Here is a 16139-nt window from a genome sequence, read left to right on the forward strand (position 1 = left end):
CTCCTGGCTGGCTCGCCAATTGTGACGTAGGGGTCGGGGAAGGGAGGACTCAACCCAAAACGTGTAGTCCACAAGCTCTTTATTGCTAACTGAAAACAGAAGGGGCTTGGCCCAGGGCAAAGTCAATATACTCTCAAGGGTTCCTTATCGCCTGTAGGACGTCTTCTTCAGACAAGATGCACCTCAAGGTCACTTTTCTCTCTTCCTGTGGCTCCACGGCTCCGGATATCAACAGGGAGGAAAGAGACACAGGAGAGCCTCGTTAGTGGCGTGGACAGGGGACACGTAGGAAAGAGGGGAAGGGCAAGTGAGGGATCACCAGGTTCCACCACCGTGTGTACAGCTTCGCTATGAACAGTGCGTGCAGGGCCCCGTGGTTACCCTCGATCTATCCGGTCCCACCCCGTGCAGTAAACAACCCCTGTAGACGCCCTCGTACCTTGGTCAGCCACACTTCTCCCCTGGAAGTGTGGCAGGGCGGCTCGTGGGTCCGGTGGCCTCCTGGCTTGTCGCGTCTTTCCTCAGGTGTAACCGGCGACGTTGCTTCACTCCGTCCGTTGTCCTCTATGTCGGCGTCTTCCTCGCGGGTCGGCGTCTTCCCGTCAGGCAGCGCGCCAGGGTTCATGCCCAGCACTTCCTTATTCTCCGCAGGCCCTGCTGATAGGTCCGTTGGCGATGACGATGTTGCACCGGATAGGCTGACCGGCGGAAGAGACAGGGGACTCCCCCCTGACGTCAGAGCGGGGAGGGCCAACAGCGTAGGCAGCGAAGGAAACTCGGAGCCGCTCCAAGCCACATCACGGGGATCCTGCGGACGGGGCGGAAACGGACACAAGTTAGAAGGTATGTCCCGCCCGTCCAAGTCAGGGGACACGTCCTCGTGACAAGCAATTAAACAAACCCCAACTTCACTCTCCAGGCCAGAGAATCAACAACCCTCCTGGCTGAAACAATACTTCAAACCAAGTCGTAGAAAACAAACTCACGATGCCATAACACAGTACATGGGTTTATTTGTGAGGGAATAGCCAGCCCAGCGCCCTGCAAAGAGCCCATCTTGAGTTAATTTTCATACACTAGTATTATGTCGAATTTGTCTCCTTCGGAGCTTCACCCCCCTTCCCATCCATCCCAACACCTTGGCGAGTTCTAGGCCAATCCTCAACTCAACCAGTTCATTCACATGAGAAAGAAGCGGGGAATAGAACAGGTCCAAAGCCCCCATCCATCTCCTCACATTGCACCAATAAAAGGTCCTAAACCTGCAATAGCACATGAGTCTTAGACGTTGTCCACTGCTCTGGGCGTCAGCAGTGGCCCTATGGTGAGGTCCTTCCTAAGTGTCTCCTAGTCCAGACTCTTAGAGGAGGAGGACAAGCCTGTTTCTTTAGGTTTCCTCTCCAGCTACATTCCCAGTGAGGATGCCGTAACAGTCGCTGCTTTCTCCTTCTCAATCTGTTGCCGTGCAGGATGTCCACTGCCAGCCCTTCCTTGGTGAACCCGTGCCCGCGCTTTGGTTTCAAGGGTCCACGTTCCTGGTCTAGCTTTGTAAGTCTCCAGCCAGTTCCAAGCAGCTGGCGGGGGATGGAAGAACAGTGAGTGATTATCAACTACAACTTCAAGGTAGCTAGGGAACAGGAGCATGTAACCGAGTCCTTGGTCTCACAGTTGTTTCTTAATAGCGAAAATAGACTCTCTCTCTGGCTGCACTGCCATTGTTTAGTCTGGAAAGACTGCCACATCTGCATTCTCTACTCGAAATCGCCAGCCTTCTCTAATCCTTTCCAGTATTATATCTCTGTCCTTGTAATGCAGGAGACTGGCAACCACTGCCCTTGGCAGTACTCCAGATCGAGGCAGTTTCACAGGAACTTGGTGTGCCCGCTACAGGATGAAGAACTGCGGTCATCGGTAGCTATCACTGTGGCCAGCCTAGTCTTGAGGAATGAGACATCTTAGAGCCTTCTGCTTTTTATGGAAGGCCCATGATGTGGATGTTGTTGTGGTGACTGCGTCTTTCAGCATCATCTTCTTGGCAATCAAGGAGCTCCATTCAGTGTAGCAAAGCAGTCAACTTCCCCTGCAGCCCTCGCACCCTTGGCTCCAGACCCTCCAGCACCTTTGAGTGTCATTTGACCTTGTCGGCCACCTTATGATGGTCATCTCGCAGTATTCCCAGGCCAATAGATACCTTGTTGATTTTACTCTACCTCCCTGATGGCGTTCACTGCCTTCAGTATCAAGTTCAGCTCACCCATTCTGTCCCCCCTTCAAGTCATTACCAAATCCGGGCAAGCCCCACCTCTTTAGCACCTTTCTTGCTGCAAATAGTGTCCAAGTAGTTATGACGCTGTCCGCGCAGGCTCCACCAGACCCCCACGAGTGCAACTCTGCCCATGGGTGGCTATATCAGGCCTCTGCCACTCAGGCCTCTTCCAGTAAACCACACTGTGCACTTTTCATGACTCCCGGCATGTCAAAGACTTTATCACTGGTGCCCCCACCCGTCCGCTCCTACTCACACATGGGCTGCAGCCCATTGCCAACAAAAGATGGTTTAGGCCAGGCACTAGTTCATCATCAGTGCTTCCTCATCGCATTCCCTCCACTTGACAAGACTTGCTCCTGTCCCTCGGATCGTCCTAGTGCCTGTCGCTGAAAGAGCCAATCTTCAGAAGGTCACAGGGGGCAATTCCGAACTGCGAGCCATACTGGAGCTGCCTTCACGCAGGCCGCTCACACAGGCTATGCAGGCCCCTTCTGCCCAGTCCCCCTCCTCCCAGATCCCTGGAAAGCGGAAAGGCACTGAGAGCCGCCAAAGCCCATGGCCCAGCCTGGCGGGGTGGTGGACACAAGAAATGAGCACAACCAGCCACTTCTGCAGTCCTCGCAGAGCCTCCCCACAATACAGGGCTGTTAAGCTCAGGGGTAGGCCTCTCCCCGTAATCTTCTATGCGGGTATCCCCATGGAAGCCGGGCTCCTCACCCGAGGTCATAGTCACAAGAGCTGTGCTGCACGGCAGCCAGCGCTAGACCACCACAGAACAGGCTAGTTCGGACGCTTCTCTCCCCAAGGACAGGTTCTATAACCCGTTTGCACCTCCACCATTAGCCCGCTTTTCAGTGCCCTCTCAGTCGCAGCAGAGCTCCTTCCCCAATTGTGGGTCCGCTGGCCGCCATCTCTGGAGCCATGTTACAGTCTCCGAGAGGCTGCACTAGAACACTGTCAAACAGGCCAACTGTGGTCCGCTCTGTTCCCCAGACGGTCTGGTAGCACCCAGGTGCTCTTAGTGGCCTCCAGAGCTCTGCTAGTGTGCGGTCATCTTGGTACTCCTTCAGCCAAAGAACATTAAGAAGCAGTCAGGCTGCTTCATTCTAAACCACCTGCAGTCTATGGATAACAAAGTCTGGCAGTCCAGGGTACAGAGCATTGGCGTAGTCCAGCCTAGAAGTGAAAAGAGCCTAAATTACAGTCTTGCTAGGCTACCAGACCTTTCATTCCCCGGCTATGCCATCAGTACAGGGACATAACAAGGGTGGTCTCTGCATTTATGTTTCAACTACTGCGGATGTAAAGGTACATACATTTTTCTCTAGTCAATATTTCCAACTATTATCATTTAAATGGGGCCTCAATGAAAATATTCTACTAGTGAATTTTTACAATAATATGTCTACTAGTGAAATGGAGTCCATAATGACAAACATGCTGAGCTATCTTACCCGATTTGCAGATGACTGTGTGGGGGCAAAAAAGATTGTCTGGGTGGGGGATTTTAATTGCACCATCTGTTCACCCTCTGAAACAGATTTGTGCGGTCTGTCAGATTATGGGGAGGAGGGTCCAATACATTTCTCTCACACCAAGATGGGGTCCCTTTTGAATGGCATTGTTTTTAATTTTGATTTTTCATTTGCCAACCAGACTTGCTCACCACCTGCCCCATTCGAGCCAACCTTTTATGGCAGAGGCTGTAACTCGACAATTGACTTTGCTTTAATCACCCCTGCCAACCCAGGGTTTATAACCTCCTGGGAAGTTGGAAAGGATTTATCGAGTGACCACTATCCTCTGATAATCGGAGTAAACGTGACTGGGCGCCACGTTAAAAGGGGATTGCCCGCACTTACCCATATAAGATCAATCTATCCAGAACCAATGGATATGTCGTCAAATGGGAAAAAATTGTGCCCCGAGTGTTCCTACAGAATGTGCTCACCCAATGTGCTGCTGATGTTGTTATCTGTTTGGAGGAACATGGCGCTCCTAGGAACGTTATGTCCGCATTTGCAAACATCCAACGTCACATTAAAAATATGCTGGTCCGAGTGCCCAAAGGAAATCCAACAAATCCTGATGGGTGGTTTAACGGAAAGTGCACGAAGGCGTTGAAAGATCTAAAAAGAGCCTTGTCTCTAAAACCAAGAAATCCTCCGTTAATACGCGAGACTAGGAAATTATATAAATCAGCTATCAAAGAAAGAAGATTGGCTTTGAAAAAGGAAGCGTGGGAATCACTGACTGAGGCTTCTAGACAGAAGAATAGTTCTCTCTTCTGGAGGGCGGTAAAAACCCTATACCAACCAAGGGAAAGTGTTAACACTATGGACCTAGCCATAACCGGTGAAAGATGGTTAACTCATTTTTGTCAACTATATAATCACACAATGGTTGGAGACACTATATCATCATTAGATGTGTGTCCCATTATAGAAAATAGAGTAGACAATAGTGGCCTTGAATACCCCTTAACCCACCCATTTCCCATAGACTTATTCTTTACTATAGAGGAAGTTCACGATGCCATCAGGGAAAGTGCATCAGGCAAAGCTCCAGGACCTGACTGTATTCCGGTAGATGTTTACAAAGCAGAACCGGATTTCTGGGCCCCCCTGCTTACAAATGTTTTGAATAAGGGAAACCAAAGCGGGTTCATTGAAACCTGGACGGATGCTATCGTGGTCCCTATATTTAAAAAGGGTAGCAGGGACGACCCTACCTGTTACAGGCCGATATCCTTATTGGATGGTTTAATGAAAGTGGCAGGAAGAATTATTTTAAAGAGAATACAACGCTGGGAGGAAGACCATAATGTTGTGTCCCACTTACAATATGGTTTTAGAAGAGGAATTGGGACAATTGAACAATGTCTAAACTTGTCCCTCCTTATGTCTAAGTATACCCAGGTCAAGAGCGGAGCCCTCTTTATAACATTTATCGACCTAAGCTCCGCCTTTGACTGTGTTGATCATTCATTACTGTGGGTCACACTGGGTGAACTGGGTATTGACAATCACATTATCATTTTTATTAAAGAACTCTATAAAGAGGCAGGGGCAAGAGTGAGGTTTGGCAAACAGGGGGAATGTTCTGAGAAATTCTCGATTTCTAGAGGGGTGAGACAAGGCTGCATTCTGGCCCCGCAGCTTTTTACTTATTATATAAACTCAATTGGACAGCACCTTTCTTCTCTACCAAATGACTACCCAACTGTCAAAGGTTTACCTGTTCCAATTTTATTGTATGCCGACGACGCGGCCATAATGTCCCAGACCCAAGTCGGTTTACAAAGGGCGGTAACCAATTTTGCATGTTATATGAAGGACAGAGGTCTCAGAGTTAATATCTCGAAAACATTTACCATGTCATGTACTCGAAAGTTTAATAGAGCCCCATACACTATATACCTAGATAAACAAAAAATCGCACCTACTGATAAATTTTGTTATCTAGGAGTTCTGTTTGATAGACGGTGTCGCTGGCAGGCTGCAATAGCAGCCAGAAAGCTGGCATATAGTCGCACTATTGGCGCCTTGCGCGCTTTTTCTGATAGAATTGGCGGTAAGCCTATTAAAGAGCTGGTCCAGATTTATCGGGCTAAATGCGCTTCAACAGCTACCTATGGCGCGGGCTTATGGGGCATCGAGAAGGACCACTCCCTGCAGGGTTGTGAAAACCAATTTATTCGGTATCTATTGGGAGTGGCCAAAAGTACCTCTACGTACATGTCACATGTCGAGGTAGGAGTTAAATATCTTAGTGATATCATTAAGATGTCCCCAATCTTGCTCTGGCATAAAGTGTGGGTTACACATGAAGCTAGGTTTAACAGATTTTTTTTTTTTAAAACCTTTATTAGCATTAAGCAGTTACATTCAGAGTCCACCAACCGCCACGGTTGAACATAGGTATAGAGGTAGAATATGCAAACAATGTAAAACAGGAGCAATGCAAAGGTACACCTCACAGATCTATGCTGTAACTCAGGAGAACTCAGTACCAATACGGCCACAGGATTAGGGAAGGTTTGTTTTGTAAATTAAAGTTAAAGAAGAGCAGGATCTGATACCGCACAATTAGACCGTTCCAAAGCCAGGATTACACATGAAATAGGATATTCACAGCAGGACCATCGTAGGCAGGATATCCATGTCAGGACGTAGAAACAGGATATTCAATAAACATTACATGTCCCCACCTAGACCGTATCCGCCCGCCGTGTAATAAAGCAGTAAAAAAAAAAAACATACACCATTTATCTAAGCCAGGAAAACGCACGGAGAGTCATCTCTAATCAGACCCGCAAGAAAGAAAGGAGGAAAGAAGGGAAAGCAAAAATTAAAAGGAAAGTTAAAGGCCATAGAACAGAAGGGAAAAATGAAAAACAGAAATATCCCCCCACCCTGCACCTCTGCATACGGCTACGGCCTACCCCCCTAGCAGCGTGCCTGTCGCCCCGTGTCTAAACCCGAAATATAGAGAAGAGAGACAACAAGAAGAAAAAGAGACAATATTCACACAAAGATAAAGAAAACAAGAAAACCCCACGATAGGGAAAGATGAAGACATGGAGGGTCCCCAGTACAGGCCCCCGGCCCCCCCCCCACCGCCACACATCATTACAATGATATCAGAATGAATAATAAAGCGTCAAGAAGCAACGGGTTCAGAATCACAATTGCAGCCCAGCCCCTCAAGCTACCCGAGCAAGATGGAAAGCTCCCCATGCTGATACAAAGGAACAGAGTGTCATTGATGCACACGACTCATGTAGCCCCAAACGTAAGTATGCCGCAAATATTAGGAAGGGGAAAAAGGCAAACAGGATATCGCACTGAACGGGCAGGCCAGCTCAGAAAAGAACAGGAAGCCTCACAATGTTCCAGGTAACTGCGCAGTCAAAGTTCATCCGCCGCCATTTTAGCCGTCCACGATCCGGAGAACAATATGTAGCACAACAAGGACAGCCATTTTGTAGTGTCCTGCACCCACAGCAAGACTCGTCACCAGGAGATGCGCGCGAGAGGGAGAAGAGTAAAACATAGCCGGTGGTCGCTCCAATGAGACGAAGTATCCCTGGAATCGGATGTCCATGAAGCAGTCAATGAAAAAACAAACAGGGAGTCTTCAAGGAGCGAACCTCCCCTCTCGCCGCCGATAGAGAAAAAGCAAGGTCTCACCACAGTGCTTGCACAACAAGGCCGAGCAGGGGCCACATAAACAATGTCTCACAATAAGGATACCGGCGGCAGGTGTTTATCCCCCATTCCAGTGATACCGGGCTCACCCCTGTAGCGATCCGGATCCAATTCCGCCCTTCCAGCGCACGGGAGGTATATGATCCCACTCCCCTCGATCCATTGTGCGCGCTGCCAACGCCATTTGCGGACACACCACACCGCAACACTACTCACAGGAGGGACCCCCAACAGAACGCCGCATCGACCAGTGTCAGGGCCGCCCGCCCTAGGTTTCAGGAGAGGGGGGATGGCGTCAACAGTTCCCCAACGTTAGCACACTATAGAGGCATCGCCCCCACTTCGTGGCGTATGAACACATACGAGCCCCCGCAGTCAGGATGGTGCAACAGCGGTAAAGCTCCGCAACCAGCCCGAAGTAACTGCGATGCGGAGTGTAGTTCTCGGGGGCGGGCTGACCGGCATAGCGGTTCACCGGTACCTTCTGGGGCCGTGCGGCCGTTGTTGGTGCACGTCTCAGGCGGCCACAAGATCACGCGGGGTCCCGGCGTCAAGGCTCGTGCAGGCCAAAATCACGGAGGTCCGCAGCTTCACTTTCAGAGCACGGAAATCCCTCGGAGTCGGACGCATCTGCTTAGCGCCCCATCCGACACACGGGAGCACCGGAGCTGTGCGGGGTGGGCGATGGAATCAGGCGGCGGGAGAGGAGAGCCGGCGGAGCCGGGAGCCCGGGCGACCATCTTGGCCGCTGGTCTGGCTCCGCCCCCGGTTTAACAGAGATTTAATTGAAGACTGTTTGGCCCTAGATGGGGTTGCCAATGTCAGGTGGTTATCGTATGTAAGATCAATATTTACTGATCTGGGACACCCAGAGTACTTTGATAATCCTAGAACTTTGGAGGGTGTCTAAAGATCAGCTTTAAAAAAAATGATAACCATCCATCAAGAAACTGGTAGATGGACCCTTGAAAAATCAAGACAAACAGTTTTAAATTATCAGGAAATTACCCCCAACGAAGGTTTGCAAACCTACCTGGTTGTGGTACCTAGCCCATACCATCGAATGCTTTTGTCCCGCCTGCGCCTGGGGATTTTCTTTCGCATGGTTACCTTACCTAACATCAATGACTGGTCATCTAACAAATTGATCTGCCCATGTGACAACACCTCGGTGCAATCTAACATACACATAATGTTTTTTTGCAAACTATATACCAACCCCAGACAACAATGTTTGAAGCCGTTTTTAAAACGATGGGGGCTACGAAAATGCAGATCAGCTTTTCTAAAAATGTTACAGCTAGAAGACGACCATGTTATATTTGCCATCGCATGTTTTTTAAAATTGGTTATAAGGTACAGAAAATCTTTGGGTTAAAACTTCCTCACCTCTTGTCATATCGCTATTTATTATATTGAATTTTTTGTAAATCATGGTGTTTTATTTTGTTTTTTAAATGATTGATACAAATAGGCGCTTACTTTAACATTTGAAAAACAATCATGTATATGATATTTTAATTGTTGTATATATAAATTTTCTTTGTAGTGCTTTTATGATTTTATTGGTAAAATCGAATAAAGCTTACTTTACTTACTTACTTACAGTCTTCCTGGCTGTAACAGACCCTTTTTCAACACACAGAGGAGCCCAAAGCAAGTTCCTATCACAGATCTAACTTGAGGCTGGAACGATATCAGGTTATCAAATTTAAATCCTAGATTCTTAACTACCTCTGTTTGAGGGACTGGTAGAGGTGCTCCCTCCGGCCAGCAGGCCAACCAATTAGGAGGAGTGTCCATGCCAAAAATAAGTATTTCAATCTTATTGGCATTGCACATCAGGTGATTAAGATGCCTTCAGAAGAACACTGCAATCAGGCAGGGCCTGATTAAGTCCGGGGCAATGTCTTTACCTTTACTAAAGGAGAAAAGTAACTGAGTGTTATCTGCATATGATATAAACTTGGCACCAGATGATTCCACCAGGAAGGCAAGAGAGATAAAGCAGATATTAAACAAGGTGGGGCTAAGGACAGTACCTTGAGGGACCCCAACTGTTATGACCCTATTGCCTGATGCATCCGGGTGGGTCCAAACCACTTGTTCTCCATAAAGTGAGGGACCGTATCAAAGGCTGCTGATAGATCTAGCAAAATCAGCACCACCTTGCCTCCTGTGTTCAAGATGAATTTGATTTGCTCAGATAGCTCAAGTAGAGAAGTTTCAGTGCTTAGGTTCGGTCTGAAACCTGATTGGCTATCTGTCTGGAGTCTAATGATCTTTTGCACCCTAGAGAGGTGTTTTTTCACAAATTTCTCGTAGAGCTTTGGCCGCGCCAGAAGCAAATAATAAGGCCTATAGTTGGTCGGTATTTTGAGGTTGGCCGAAGGCTTTTTCAGTAAAGGAAGAATTTTTGCCTGTTTCCAAACAGAAGGGACCACTGCCATAGCTAAGGAGTCATTCAACATTTTTTTCAGCTGTGCATTATTTACCTCTGCACCTATAATGAACAGATCTGTGGACAGGGATCCCTTGGTGAGCCAGATTAAAAACTCCGAATGATGGCGAGAGACTCCTCCAAGGAAATAGAATTGAAGGAAGAAAGGGAGAATTCCCCATCTCTGTCACTTCCTTGGGAGAAATTGAGCTAACTTCTTTTATAGAGGATGTAACCAAATCAGATTGAATTTTGAGGATCTTCTCTTGGAAAAAAGAAACCAATTTTTTACACCACTCTAACGAGAGTGGCAGACTTAGAGGCCATGAATTTATTTACTACTGCTCGTGATTTGTTGCAACCCGCTTCAATCCTGTTTTCTAAAAATACTTTTTTAGCATTCTTAAAGGAGGCATGGTATATCCTATTGGCTGCCCAATAGATATCTTTATCTTACGTACGATACCCCTTACACCAATTTTTCTAAACCTTTTTGCAAAATTATTTTTCCGCTGCGAGTATTTCAGTGAACCAAGTAGCAGACCTGTGTAAGGTGTGTACTTCTACAGAATTTTCAAGACGTTATGGAAGGAAGTTTGTTAACCTCTGAGCGGATCCAGCTATCCATCATAGTGTCGTCTGTTTCAATATTACCCAACAGCTTGGGAGTAGTCTGTTAGAGAGCCCAAAAGCTCACCTTGCTTAACTTTACTTTGACTTTACTATATGGTCAGTATGAGTGGGGGACCTCCTCAGCCTGTTCACCCTTCCGAGATGTAACAGGCCAGCTAAACTTAACTAAAAAGTGATCCTTCTAAGTTAAGGGAAGAGAGTCCAAAACCTGCAACCTAACATTGGAAAAAACAGGCCAATCGCCTGTATTCACTAGATAATTTCTAAAGTTATTTGTCTTAAATGGAAGCAGTTCCAACCATCCCATTGATTTAATGCTGTATTGAATGCTGTGTCTTAAAATTGCTCTACACATTTAAGAAATAAAATCAAGAATGGGTATAGACAATAGCTTATCAACAGTGCTAAACATTCCCCATATGCAGAGGCATCATTGTGAATGAATGTGACCTCATCGTCCTCCAGTAGTGTCTTATTTTCCTGGGACTAGCATGGAACTCAATAGCCGCTTTCTAAGCTAGGTTTGGGTTATATAAATGTCAGAGAGAAATGTACTTGTTTTATTGCAAACGAAAAGGATCTATTCTGAAGTCTGCACCTGAGTCACTGCCACAAATTCTGAAGTCTACATATCATCATGTTGGCCAAGTAGTGTTTGGGAATCAGATATTCTGCAATAGGTTTCTCACAGTGCAAACTAAACATTTCTACCTTCGACAAGTTCCTTCCCTTCAAAGTTTCTAAATGGTCAGTAGCTCCCTTTTAGGTTATTTTTCGGATTAGCACAGTCCAGCTCAACTACTTAACTTAAATAGCAAGCTTCTGATTCTGTAAATTGTATCAGTTAGCCTACAGAAGCAGCTGAAGTTCGACCTTCAGTTAATTTAAAGGTATATTCAATGTATGCACCAATAAAGGATGCACCCTATGTTTTCTCTAGCAGGACGAGAGGTCTTCAGTTGGGTTCCATACTATTGCATACTTGCACATCAATCAATCAATCAGGAGTTTAAGCATGACTACTTACCCTTAAAGGTCTCAAAGTGCTAGGGGTTGGTGGTGTAGGTTCCATTCCATCAAGGAGGGAGGGGGTCTGTCGAAGAGCCAGGTTTTGAGGTTTCTTGCGAAGATGGGGAGCGATGTTGTCTGTCTAAGGTGGAGCTGAAGGGCGTTCCAGGCTTTGACCGCAAGAAAGGAGAAGGAGCGGCCTCCCAATCTGGTCTTTCTGGTGTGGGGACCACGGAGTAGGAGAGCTGGGCTGATCGAAGGGTTCTTTGGGGTGGGTGGAATTTGAGTCGGCTGTTCAGGTATGCTGGTCCGGTGCCGTGGAGGGCCTTGTGTGCGTGAATGACCGTCACTCACTTGCATGTCAGTTAGCCACATGGGACACATTTTTTAAGGCAACAGTGCTGAACTCTGCAATAACATTTTGATCGGTCCCTGGTGCTGTACACAGCACATGAATACAGCTGTCCAATAGTCTTTTTTCCGAAACGCTTGACATCATTCTGCCAGAGGACCTATTCACTAATTGTCAGCCTTGCTGAAAGGAAATTGATAACCTGAAATTAGCACAATTGGCACAATGTAGGCTATGTAAACTGGAGTGTTGCTTGCCTATTGTGTAGCTACCTCATAAAGAGCCAAAGGTCTGTTGTGGGGGTGGAGGGGGAGGGTTCATGTGCTTGTATCTATTTGGATACTCCTTAATGCAGAATTTGAACATACAGCCATTTACCTACATCCTTCAGTCACCTGAATCAGTAGAAGTATATTTTTTTATGGAGAGGATTACCACAACTCTCCTGTTTTATTTGCCGCTTATTGAAGACATAGATAATCAAACTAATAGATGTACAAGTTAATTGGCTGTGGTTCAGGACAGTAAATTTACTAAGACAGAACCACAGGTATAGTGGTGATTGCAGTGGTGGCTGGAAAGTCCGTCTATTAGACGAGCGGGAAAAAGGGTCAATACATTTAAAAGAAAATACATAAATACACAAAATAAATAAATAAATAGGTACTTACAGTGCTTTCCGTAGACACGTTCTCCTCGCTCCGGTCGACATCTTCTCCTGAGGTCACGTCCAGCTGGGTTTGACCAATCCTGTTGCTGCATGAGAGCAGTGCCAGTATTGGAAAGAGCGGCCTCTCTTGCCTCTCCTGAGGACACTGGAGGCTTTTGTAGGCTCTCAACCTGGCTGTCTAAGAAAGCCGGGTTGAGAGTTTTATAGTGCGCATGTCAGGCTGGCCAACGCAAGATGACCCGCCAAAGGGACATGCGCACCATAAACTAGTGCACAGTCAGGTAGCCCCACCCTGTCCTGACATTCGGTTCAGGACGGGTTGACAGTAAATAAAATGGTAATGAATTAACTTCATAATCATTTTTTTTTGTCTCTGGGCCAATTAAGTGAGGCGACGCTCCTCCGAGTGAGCTGCCCCCGGGTGATTGAATATTTTTCTAGCTACTTGGTCTTCACACTGTATTTGAACCCATGGCATTCAGCAAAATTCAGATAGTTATCTTGAATTTCCAACTTTTGTGGCAGTACTAGAGCCTGTAGGCCTACTGTGCTCCATTCTCCATCTGTTGTGCAGCCCCATGCAGAGTAATGGTTCCTTACCATCCCTCGCTCAATCTCAAAGCAGCAAGCCTGCATTTTCTGCCTGTAGATACTCTTACCTGGTTGCCAAGGCTCCATAGAGCGAAGATAAAAGTCACTATACCACTCATAAGTTGGGAGGATTAGGAAGGCCTGCTTGGAAGTGATGAAGGATCCCATAAATTCTCGTAGGCTTTTGCATCTTTGGAGAACATGTTCTTGATACGTAGGCTTGCAAAGTGACCATTGCATTTTTGTTTAACATACTTTATATTTTAAAAAAAAAGATCGGATTATAAAGTACATTGCGCCAGTATGGTAGTTAAAACATCTCAGTACAGTAGGTAACATTCTTTTCCATATGGTACATAACCATAGCAACCGTTGCATCATGAAGGGCTTCTTCATCCAGAGGGTTCTTCTGTTCTAAAGACATGCATGTTCATTTTGTTGTTGCCAAGATGGCTATTGTTTTCCCTGAGGCATGTGCATGTGCATTGATTATTCAAGGTAGCCATCAAGACCACCTGCCAAGGTACTTCATGATACCTGAATTGTGTCTATTGTCAATGGAATCGACGAAGAACAGTCAAAAGTAGTTGTAAGCCTTCAGAGCGCATATTAATGACTTTGGGCCTGATTTAGAGTTTGGCAGTCGGGTCACTTCGTCACACCATCACCAATATCCCTTCCGCCTTATTACAAGTGCCACCGTGTACGATGCATTCGTAATACAGCAAATCGGATATCTGCCATGTTTGTGACGGAGTAACACGTACTCCAAATCACGCCCTGTGTTTTCAAATGGACCCCGAGCATTTTACAGACCTGGATTCCATTTTATGATTGTGTTTCATGTGTGCATTATTTAGTTTGCTCTAAGATGCAGGTAGTGATGCCAGCCACGTTTCATAAGCTGTGCCTTCCCTGATGTTGCTGCTTTTGAAGTGATTGCCCCCTGGAGAGGAGAGGATGGGTAAGACCGGCCCGAGCAGCCTTGATTTGTTGTTGAGATCCAGCAGTAATGGCTATTTATTCCAAAGTCCTCTGAGGCCTCGCTGTTGTTTAGCTGCAGTCAGAATCAATACTGTTCAACCCCAGGGATGCCGCTCACTGTAAGCCGCTGACTCTGCAGTTTTCTCTTCCAGGCTGACATACCCAACAGGTTCGAAATGAAACTCCACAGGAATAACATCTTCGAGGAGTCCTACAGGCGGATCATGTCTGTGAAGCGACCCGATGTCCTAAAGGCCAGGCTCTGGATTGAGTTCGAGTCGGAGAAGGGACTGGACTATGGCGGTGTTGCCAGGGAGTGGTTCTTCCTTTTATCCAAGGAGATGTTCAATCCTTACTATGGCCTCTTTGAATATTCTGCCACGTATGTATATCAGAGGATTCCACTTTCTTCACAAGTGGCCCCTTTAGAGCCATTTTTAGCTTGTTTCAAACACAAACTCTTGGCAGTATGGTATAACAACTGTTTTGTTCTTTTGTTAATAACTGTTCTTTGTGTGTATTATAAGTGGATGTTTGCAACCCCAGTATACAAACGTCCCTACTTTTCTTATGAAAGTCAAGTTGTGACGTCTCTACTCACCTGTAATAATAGAATGACGTAGCTGCTCATTTACAATACGTTTTTACAGATGAGTTGTGATATCATAATGTCTGCAGCTAGAGCCAGCAGCGACAAAGAAAGGCAGGATACAAAGCATAATTACAGCTGCAGTTGAAACAAAGAAAGTGAGCCCTGGCTTTTATTTCTTCTGATATGTTTTCTGAAATAGACAGTGGGCAGCAGAAAGAAGAGATCTATAGCAACATGTTTATTTTTTGTACTCTATATATAGGTAATTATAGGAAACATAAGAAACTCTATGCATACTACAGGGGCTTAGCTACAGCATTTTTAAATCTGACTTTTATTAAACTGATTCTAATATCGTTGCAGAGGATTACTAGCTATTTGTTGATGCTTTTGCAACCATACTGTCTCTTTTGTATGAAAAAACATTTAAAGGGCTTAAGTGGTTTGTAGGAAGGGTGATGGTGTGACCATGTAAGAAAAAAAAATGCCCCCTGCCGTACATCATTAGGCTATGGATTCCTCAACCCTTCCAGCCAAAAAGTAGCCTTCTGCTCAATAGTCCTGCAGGTATTTTTGTATGCCCATATGGCTAGTCCAGCTTTAGTGAAAAGAATATAGACCATTTAGAGAAGGAAGAACTGCACTAGAGAACAAAATGCATATTAATTTCTGTGGGCCTGATTTAGAGTTTGACAGACGGGCTACTCCTTCACAACATCACCAATGTCCCTTTCCTTGGTAGGCAAAAGATCTACTAAAGTCAGGAATACGTGTAGTGATTAGTGAAGTTAGAGGTCAGACTAAGACATCTGCAGCTTGTGAATTGGAAAAAGACATTATGGAGTGCTACCCACCTATAACTTACTAAACAGCCTTTGATACATTTCTCTGTTCATTATTTAACTCCGGCTTTCTGAGATCGTATTGTGTGCATCAGGCTTCATCCGGAAATGCCCATCTCTCTAACACCTCGCCACTGCTAATCTGAAGGCACTTTAGCTGGTTGTAGTGACTTGTTAAAGTTATGAATCCATATACATCACTAAACCCAATTATTTAGGGTCACTCTTTTTTGTAGCTCCAAAAAATGCTGGGGGACCTGCTGCTATAGCGTGTTTGTGGTTTTACCTTAGAGGTTTTTGTGGCCAATTTGTAAGTACAGAACTGGAAACAATTTGCAGGTTTGCAATGGGGAACTGTGGTTATAGTTTTACTACATGGTTCTACCTGTTACAGGGGTTTAGAATTTAATAAAATATCTACTTGCCTATGGGGCAGGATGCGTCATAAATCTACTGGTCCTGTAACAAAATCCACTTGTCCCTTTGGTGCCATGTAGTGCGGTGACAAATTATGGGGGCAATCTCATTATATTAGAGCTCTGATATAG

The 16139-nt window shown here is 45.9% G+C and overlaps 1 protein-coding gene across 24 annotated transcripts in view; it reads left to right on the top strand.

The window, feature by feature from the left end:
• The window catches only part of NEDD4L (NEDD4 like E3 ubiquitin protein ligase), a 1578130-nt gene that overhangs the window by 1354578 nt on the left and 207413 nt on the right, over positions 1-16139 (top strand). For all 24 annotated transcript variants that reach the window (XM_078674880.1, XM_078674887.1, XM_078674878.1 and 21 more), the window contains one exon: positions 14310-14539. In XM_078674880.1, coding sequence (XP_078531006.1) covers positions 14310-14539 — 230 coding nt within the window. The remainder of the gene's footprint in view (positions 1-14309; positions 14540-16139) is intronic.

The sequence above is a fragment of the Lissotriton helveticus genome, chromosome 2_1 (genome assembly GCF_964261635.1).
Source record: "Lissotriton helveticus chromosome 2_1, aLisHel1.1, whole genome shotgun sequence".
NCBI lineage: Eukaryota > Metazoa > Chordata > Amphibia > Caudata > Salamandridae > Lissotriton > Lissotriton helveticus.